The 9,768-nt window shown below is 40.5% G+C and overlaps 1 protein-coding gene across 1 annotated transcript; it reads right to left on the bottom strand.

The window, feature by feature from the left end:
* Window positions 1–1,120: 1,120 nt before the first annotated feature.
* Window positions 1,121–6,120, bottom strand: ZNF572 (zinc finger protein 572). Its single transcript, XM_003933720.4, has 3 exons — window positions 6,028–6,120; window positions 3,914–4,027; window positions 1,121–3,288 (listed from the first exon to the last, which is right to left on the bottom strand). The coding sequence occupies exons 2-3, from the start codon at window positions 3,990–3,992 to the stop codon at window positions 1,778–1,780; spliced, it is 1,590 nt and encodes a 529-aa protein (XP_003933769.2). The 5' UTR covers window positions 3,993–4,027; window positions 6,028–6,120; the 3' UTR covers window positions 1,121–1,777.
* Between the last annotated feature and the right edge of the window lie 3,648 nt (window positions 6,121–9,768).

Here is a 9,768-nt window from a genome sequence, read left to right as displayed (position 1 = left end):
TAAAAAATTTAATAAAAAAATAAAAAGCCAACAATGCCCAATGTTTTCCCCATTTTGAAAGCAGAAAATTTCCCCCAAATTCTTCAAAACTTTATTTCCTAGCTTTTGCTTTATTTTTGTAATCAAATAACAATACAAAAACACACAAATGCCTTGCCAGCATCAGGTGCACCACAATCATGAAAGATAAAATAATCCTGAGGCAATTAAATGACCATCAGCTACAGCCCTTTGCATCAGCTACAATGGACCCATTCTGGCTTCACATTCCTGATATGTGTCTCTGCATATGATTCATAAAATATATTCTGAATCCAAAAATTAGCTGACCTTCCTACTTATCTACCTGTTGCACTAGCAGGAAAAAAAATGGGAGGAAGGAAATAGGATATATCTAATACTTTCCAAAGCATTGTTCCCATATGAATGAGTAGGGAAGATGGGGCCTCAGTTATCAGATCCATATACCAATTATGTCAAGAGGCAAAAGAAAACTGTCAGTACTGAAGCTAAGAAGTCTCAGTCCTCCTTAATGGCAAACTGTCCTTGAACACTAGCTCAGAATTAGTGAGCTAATTATTAGAAAAAGAACCCAGTTCCTGAGCTGACCAAGAATTACATAATGGGATAACTTGGGGAAAAGACTCTTCATTAAAAATTTTAAGATAGAATTCAGGAATCCTTCCTCCTATCCTGGCTTTGGTCAAGACAGTGAGATCATATCACTAGATAACTCAGTTGGCTGCACATAAATTAGAACTCACAGTCATTAAAATATCCAATCTCTAAACCCAGTGTCTTCAAAACTCTATCCCAATTCTACTCTACAGTACAATTCCTTCTGGAGCGCAAACCCTTCAGAGCACATTTCTACAGTCTTATAGAAAATATTTATGGGTCTGTCAAGAATGATGATCTTGAATGAATGAACCTTGTATAATATTCAATACAGCAGCCACTGGTCACACAGAGCTACTGAACACTTAGAAAGTGGCTAGTGTGACTGAGGAACTGCATTTAAAATTTCAATTAATCTTAATACAAATAGCTACATATGGCTAAAGGCTATGGTGTTGGACAGTATAGTTCTAGATGCTATAATAGTTCATTTTTAGTGACTAAAAATGAAAAAAAAAAAAAAAAAAAAAAAAGAATCTTTCTTGAGCCCCAACAAAATAGCCAGGAAATCACATTTTTTACTCAAAAAGACCCTTTCTCTGGGTAAACCCTTGAGGCCAGTAATGATGTTTATCTATCCAATAAAGCAGGTGTCCCCAAACTTTTTACACAGGGGCCCAGTTCACTGTCCCTCAGACCGTTGGAGGGCCGCCACATACTGTGCTCCTCTCACTGACCACCAGTGAAAGAGGTGCCCCTTCCTGAAGTGTGGCGGGGGGCCACATGCAGCCCTGTGGGCCATAGTTTGGGGGACGCCTGCAATAAAGGAAGAGAAAATAATTCAGTGGCATTTGTAGCTTCAGTTTCTCACAGATTCCTTTGCTTACTCTCAGGATTACTCTGTAGGTGTTCTTTTGAAGCTATTACTATCTTACCTTAAATCAAAAAAGTCCTCCTTTCTTCATCCTTGGTGGATGAATCTCTTGCTGGACAGATCCAATAACCTGGTGATTGGGGTCTTCCCATCCTTTAAACTGGGAGGTTGACTTTTTCCAAATGTTTTGACAAACACACCAAAGAAACTTTATAGCACAATAATCAGAGAATACCTAAACTGTCATGGTCCAACAAGAAAGAAAAAATCACCAGGCTTTGGGACTCAGGAAGATGTATTTGATACCGAAAATGAAGGGATGAGGGGCACTTCCCCTGAACAGTTTTTCCAAGTCCATTCATGAGGAAAATCCCCAACATCAGGAGACTCAAAAGGTTTTTCTACATGAATTTTCCGATGCTGATTGAGGTAGGCACTTCTGCTGAAGCATTTCTCACAGCTGGTACATTTGTAAGGTTTTTCCCCTATGTGGGTCCTCCGGTGCCTGATAAGGTTAAAGCTCTGACTGAAGCATTCACCACAATCAGGACATTTATAAGGTTTCTCTCCTGTATGTGTCCTTTGGTGAATCATCAGGGTGGAACTCTGACTGAAAGTTTTCCAGCACTCAGAACATCTGTAAGGTTTTTCTCCTGTATGTGTCCTCTGGTGTCTAATGAGATGGGAGCTAAGGCCAAAACTCTTTCCACATTCAAAACATCTATATGGTTTCTCTCCTAACTGGATTCTGCAGTCTTCTATCACACTGCAATTCTGATTAAAACTTTCTTCATATTCAGAACTTTCATAGGATTTCTCTCCTGTGTGCGTTTTCTGGTGTGTAATAAGGTTTGAACTACGACTAAAATTCTTCCCACATTCTGGACATTTGTAAGGCTTTTCTCCTGTATGTATTCTCTGATGTTTTATTAGAGTAGAATTACAACCAAAGCTTTTTCCACACTCAAGACATTTGTAGGGCTTCTCACCTGTGTGTGTCCGCTGGTGGCGAATGAGGCTGGAACTCTGACTAAAACTCTTCCCACAATCAGGGCACTTATAAGGTTTTTCTCCGGTGTGAGTCCTCCGATGTTCTATTAGGACATAACTGTGACTGAAGCCTTTTCCACAGACAGAACATTCATATGGTTTTTCACCTGTATGTGATCTGTGATGCTGAATAAGGTGAGAGCTGCTGCTGAATCTCTTCCCACACTCGGGACATTTATAGGGTTTCTCTCCCGTGTGAGTTCTCTCATGGATAATAAGATGGGAGGTATTGCTGAAGCTTTTCCCACATTCACCACACTTGTAGGGCTTCTCTCCTGTGTGCATTCTTAGATGCTGAATCAGGTGAGAACTGTTACAAAAGCATTTCGCACACTCAGAGCATTTATAAGGCTTTTCTCCTGAGTGGGTCCTCCGGTGAGTACGCAAGTGAGAACTATTATTGAAGCTTTTCCAACATTCGGAACATTTGTAGGGTCTGTCTACAAAGGATGAATTCTGCTGGACAGAGGCATTGGTATGTTCTCCTGGGTCCCATTCCTGGTGATTGGGTTTTTCCACCTCTTTAGCTATAGAGTTTCCCCAATTCTCTGACTTGCCATCACTCTCATAGGAATCATGACAACAAATCTCATCTTGAACCCATGTCAATGGCATTTCTTTTGCATCCTCATGCTCATAATGTTGTGGTCCATGTCTTTTACACCATTCTGAAGGTTTCTCTTTAAGATGATCTGCCTTAGGATTGTTGTGGTGAACAGTTTCCAAATTATTCATACCTTCATCTCCTGCAATAATAAACAAATATTCTAACCATATTCCTGAATCTCTGCCAGAGAAATAAATTCTAAATTGCAGTGGAAGAGAGGAAATAACAATGTGAAACCTCATAAGTAATTACATATAAAAAAGTTTTTAAAGACAGTTTTACTTCTTTTCCTCTGTTTACCAGAAGCAGGTGGATGTTTTTTGTACTTAGCAACAACACTAATGAATTATTTGAATCATTATTGGCAAAGGGAACATCAAACTAAAAATAAATGCATTAAATTTTATTCTAGAAGACTTAAGAGAAAAAAACAGGATTGATAAAAACAGGAGTGACATTGAACAGAATACCATCTCAGGTAAAAACTAGGCAACAGCTTTCTAAAATCTAAGCAAATACTATACAAATAACAATAGCCACTATTTATTAAGAACAGTAGCTTTGGATGTGGTATCTCAGTAATCCTAAAATAAATGTGAGACAGATACTCATTTTCTTAAAGATGAGAACAATGAGGCTGAAATAATTAACACAGCTTTTAAGTGACAGCACAAAGAAGTAAATTAAAGTTTGTGTCATTCCAGGGTCTTGTCCTTTCTACATCAAGTTTCCTAAGGATTCGTATCCTTTTCTTGATCCCTCACCTGTGAAGGGGCTTTTCAAATTCTCCCTCTTCATGAAGCTGTTATAGTCTGAGACCAACAGTTCTTTTTCTTGCTCCATCACAATGATCACAGCCACGTTACGGATCAGAAACCCTGTGAAAGGAAATAAATTATGTTTGGAGGTATTTGTTCAAGCTTATTCTTCTTCCTTCCTTACCAACCATTCCAACATACCAATAGGAAGCACAGAATGTTCATGAACCATACTGAAAATAAGAAACACAACTCTTAGCAGCCCTTTTAGAAAATCTTATCTCTGATGCAAGTGTTTAGAATTAAGGGTTAACCCAATTAACCTTTTCTAAAGAAATAACAGTGCAAAAAATTAAATCTCCACATTAAAGGTTTGAAGATCAAGCTTCAAAGACAGAATACTGTCCAAGCATAGCTTAGAAACACTTTTAATTTAAAAAGCAAAGTATTTTTTTTAAAAAAGACACCAATAAAATGTATAAAGACTTCAAGGAATCAATACGCAAGCATAAGAAGCAGCTAAAGAAAAAAAAGCACTCTGTTTAGTTTCAAAAGAATAACTTGGTCTTGACAGAAGGAACCCTTTGAAGTCAATTTCAAAGGAATGTTAGGATTTATATAAATTAAAGAGAAATCGGGACAAAGCAGGGGTGGAATAATTATAGCCAATAACCATGAAATATAAAAAGGAAGCTAAAGAGGGGCCTCCTCCTCCTTGCTCTTAGTTTCTGAGTCTATCATATTCACAAAATCCATTTCAGCCTAACCTTTGTCTTCTGGAGCCAACAATCATTAACCTATTTTAAGGGACTAGAAAATGTGATCTACCACAGGAAGGCGGCGACATACGGACTTTTGGCATCCATTTCAGAATATGAAGAGTATCATCATTTGGGAGAAAATAAGGACCTAAAAGGATATGCAAATGCACATATTTTAAAAACAAAAATAGTATCTGTACTTATATTGAATTTTCACCATTACTGCCTATTATGTGCCAGATGGTGAATGAAATAATTTGCATATATTTGTCATTTAATTCTTAAAATAGCTCTCTGAGGTGTATGAACAACTACCAGCATTTTACAGATGAGTTTAAAAGGTATTAAGAAATTTTCCTAAGGTCACCTAGAAAGTGGTAGAGCACGATTGAGCTCCAAGTCTGATTAGATGCTGACGTTTTTTCACCCACTTACTTATTATCGTAAACTAGAACAAGAAGCAGGGCTGAGCATAATCCCTAACTGCAAATAAACCTCAAGAGTCCCTGTATTTTATAATATATTGGCTGGCGTTTTAGAAAACAGATCCGCGTTCCTAAGCCTTGTAACAAAGTGAGTTGACATTCGGTAAGCACACTCATCAGCAAGCAGATTTGTTCTAGAGAAACATGAAACTGTCTATATTACTAAGATCCCAGTGTTTGAATGGGAGGTGGGGAACCATACACCTGAATGCAGAAAAAGGGAGGGGGTGGAGTTGCTCGAATGGAGTTACGTATTTTGCTGTCCTAGTTACATATTGCCATCAAAGCATTTACAAAAGAAGCATGAGTCCTAGTTACGTGTTGTAATCAAAGTATTTACAAAAGAAGCATGAAGGAACAGTGAGTTCCTTCTGGGTAACACATTACCATCCGACCATTTTCCCTACTAAAATACTATTAACTTTGGCAGCAAAGGAGCCCTGGGAACAGTGGCTCAGCAAAATGGTGGCAAATTCAAGGCCATAAAAGGCTGCCATTAAGATGTCACTCCACGGGGAAGGGCTGTTTTCACTGTTGTAGAGCAAACAGGTGATTAAGGTGGGGCCGTGCTTCGATCAGAAAGCCTTCAAAGCAAATGCACTGCCTGAAGCCTCGTTTTAAGAACCTCTAACAGGGGCAAGTTGGAGACACTGGGGGGTGAAGTTCCAGGATACCAGACGGTCTCCGGCAGACGAGATCCTTTAAGGCACCTGGCAGGCAAGGATGACGGTGGCCCGCCGGCGGGAGCTGCTGGGCCTTCGCCCCTGGCAGCAGCGGGATCTCTCTCCCGGAGGTCCGCTGCAGCCTGGTCGGAGCTGTTTCCACTCCTCTAGCCCGCAACCCTCGGCTCCCTTCCCCCAAAGAAGGAACTCACTGTTCTGGGGGCTACACCCAAGGCGCCTGCACCCCCAGCAATCCGGGAGAAAGGAGCCCCCACCTCTCTGACCCCACCAACCCAGGTTCCTAAACTCTCAAACCCGGAAGACAGAAACAGGAAGTTACCCCATCTCCCCTGGCGGCTTTGCTGAGGCCGCTCTAGGAAACAGTGATGGCCAACTCTCGTTGATCTTAACCCTTAGGGTCCTGGACCAGAAGGAGCGTGAGGGTGGGTTTCCTTTCCTAACTGCGAACCTCCGTCCTCACTTCTCAGGCGGCTTACGACAGGGGCTTGATTGGAGCTTATATTTTTCCTTGCCATCAGAGCATCATCAGATTAATTATCATCACGATTAGAATCAAAATCAGTCTAGTATTTATTAAACACCTACTGTTTCTGTTCCCACCGCTGTGAGAGTGGATATACATTTACTTATCTGTGAAAGTTAGAGAGCTAAGGCATCATAAAACAATCCGTTTACTTAACACTCGGAAAAGTAGTTAATCCCTCCTCTTTCATTGCAGAAAAAAGAGAAGGCAATCCCTTCATCTCACTTCTACCAAACAGAAATCTACTCAAGTCGGCACCCTGCCATTTTCTTTCTTCCCTCCTGTTACAACAGAGTCCCTCTTTGGCATTTTAACAAGCCCTTTACTGGTACTCACTTTCCTACCCATCTTCTTGGAAACTTTACACTACCAACTAAACTCTCAATCCCTCCACTCCCACCCCCAAATAGTCCCTCTGCTTTGCCTTTTATACTCACAATGTTTCCGTTTCATCAATTTTCCACTAACCTTAACATTTCTCCTGCAACAACAAGAAAAAATCACTGGCATCACCAGTGACCTCCATGTTGTTAGTACAACTGGTATTTTTTAGTTGTCAGGTCCCTTTTCAGGGGGTTTGACGTGGCTAAGGACTCATTTTCTAGAACACTCTTTCGAGGTGATACCACATTCTCCTCCTTTTCTTCCAACATCTCTAGTCAATTCTGTTAGTCTCTTTTCCAAGTCAGTCCCTCAAGGTCATCCTATCCCTCTCCTCTTATTACTGAATGTTCTCTGCCTAGGCAATCTCATTCATTCCCACATTTTCAAACACCACCTAGACAGACAACTCAAAAATTTTCTTCTCCAGCCCAAGCTACATGTCTGAGCGCCTCACTTATAACCATGGTCTACTTGGCATCTCATACAGCAAGTCTCAATAACAACTCAAAACCAAAATGTCAAAAATCAAAATCATAATCTATCTTTTCTCTCACTGTTCTTCCCCATATACACATGTAAACACAAAATAAAACAAAATAAATCTGTTTCTCTTCCAATATTCTTTCAACCGTCCATCCAGTTAGATGGAAACTCAGAAGTCCTTCTTTTAACTTCCCTTTCCTTATCTTCCATATACAATTTATAAACAAGCCTCATCTATTGTGTAATAAATAATTCTCACATGTAGTTGTTTCTTCTAACCACCAGGGCTACCCCTAATTCAGGCAACCATCACCCCTCACTTGAAGAATTTCCATGCCCTCCTAACAGTCCTATAGATACTCATCCTTGCTCCTCTCATTCACTCTTCCTTGTTGAATCCAGAGGGATCTTTTCCAAAAATGAACCAGATTCTTTCATGTTCCTTTACCTAGTTGAAGCTTACTCATCCTTCAGATTTCAGCTTACACATCACTTTCTCACAGAAGCTTTCCAGCCTCTTCTATATGGTCTTCTCCTACCATATTTTTTTCCCATCGTAGCCCATGTCATGACTGCAGCTTTATGTTCGTGTAATTGATGCATTATTTTGCCTCTCCATTCACAGCAAACTCCATGAGAATAGGACCTGCCTCCATTTTGCTTATAATTTTGTTTTACAACTTAGCATAGTGACTGATTCCTTCATTCATTCATTTAACAAATATTTACTGAAAGCCTACTGTGTGCCTGTTACTGTGTTATCTTCAGCACTGAGGATACACCAGGGGACCAAACAATGTGGGGGGGACCACAAATGAACATCAACAAAAAGTAAACAAAGAAATGTATGTTAAGCAGTGATGAGGATTAGAAAAAGAAGCAAGTTAAAGAAACAGACATGGTAAGATGCTGAAGAAAGTGTACTATTTCAGGTAAGGAGGTCAGGGAAGTCCTCTCAGTAAGGAGGTATTTCAGCAGAAGTATGAAGGAAGAAAGGCATGGGCCTCTTTGTTATTTAAGGGAGGAACAATTAAGACAGGAACAGTAAGAAAAAGACTCTGAGATGAAAACTCAAGAAACACTAAGGAGCAGTGCAAGTGAAATGAAGAGTACTTGGAGATAAGATCAGAGACGTTTCAAGAGGCCAGATCATATAGGCCGTTAAGTGACAGACACAGCAATGCATCACTCAGACTCCAAGGAAGTACATGTTGCCCACCTTTGAGAGCGCTTTCTGGAGCTCATGCCCTTTCCAAGGCAGCTCACATCTGGTGACTGATCAAGGCAGAAGTATAAAAGCCTGTCCACATTGCCCAAAGCAGGATAACTCTTAAATGCACATTTCAGCTCCTGAGTGTTGTTTGTTTGTTTGTTTTCTAAGATAATCTTGCTCTGTCACCCAGGCTGGAGTGCAGTGGCACAGTCATGGCTTACTATAGCCTCAACTGCCCAGCTTCTAGCAATCCTCCCATCTCAGCCTCTTGAGTAACTGGGACTACAGGCACGTGCTACCATGCCCTGCTAATTTTTAAATTTTTTTGTAGAGAGAGGGGTCTCACTTTGTTGCCCAGCCTGGATGTGAACTCCTGGGCTCAAGCAATCCTCCTGCCTTGGCCTCCCAAAGTGTTGGGATTACAGGTTTAAGCCATGGTGCCCAGCCAACTCCTGAGTTCTTGATGGCCTTGATGAAGGAATGTGTTGTCAGGTCCAAATTGCAGGTGTTCCCCCTCTGCTCAATCCTGATTCTTTTCCCACCCTTCCACAGGTTTGGATGCCAAGGCCATTTCCTAATCAACACCCTGGACACTAAACTTGGTCTCAGAATCTGCTTTCTCAACAAACAAACAAATGAACAAAAACCTCCAAAATACGTGCATAAAATGAAATGTCTTCTCTCACCCTGGCCCCAAGCCATCCAGTTCTTCTCTCCACTGGGGCAACCAACGTTGTATGTTTCTTGTGTATTATTCACAGATATGCCAAATGTGAGCAAATACCTACCGAACTACTTACATATATACATACTGTTGGAAACAGATGCTTGGTGCCACAAAGAAAAAATTAGCACTGAGACCAAGGATCTTTCAGCAATGCAACTTTTACTTCCTGGACTGCAGGAAGGGTACTCTTACTAGCCATCTTGCCACGAGAGTACAATGAACAAAGGAAAGCAGACATATTTATCCCTTATGCACTGGGGGTCATCCTTACTGCTGTGTCTGATCTCCTTTGGCTGGAGTCAGACCTCACAATCTAAACTAAAACCCGATTGGCTAACAACTTAAAACTTTTCCAAACAGGCAAAAGCAATGAAAAGCTGGGACATCCAGCACAGATATCTTGGTTAAGGTACAAGGACACAGAATGTACTACGTGTCTGTAAGCATGGCATGTCTAACAGCTACATAGGATAGGGCTTAACAAAGAGTTATTAGCACACCTATGATTTATTCTTTAACGAGAAAGGAAACTTTAAAGAGGAACTTTTCTACTTCCCAAACATACATACATATACACATACATAGGTAATAAATAGATGACA

Source organism: Saimiri boliviensis, chromosome 15 (assembly GCF_048565385.1).
Source record: "Saimiri boliviensis isolate mSaiBol1 chromosome 15, mSaiBol1.pri, whole genome shotgun sequence".
Taxonomy (NCBI): Eukaryota; Metazoa; Chordata; class Mammalia; order Primates; family Cebidae; genus Saimiri; species Saimiri boliviensis.
The sequence above is the reverse complement of the archived record's forward strand: the minus strand, read 5'-3'. Positions and strand labels throughout refer to the sequence as shown.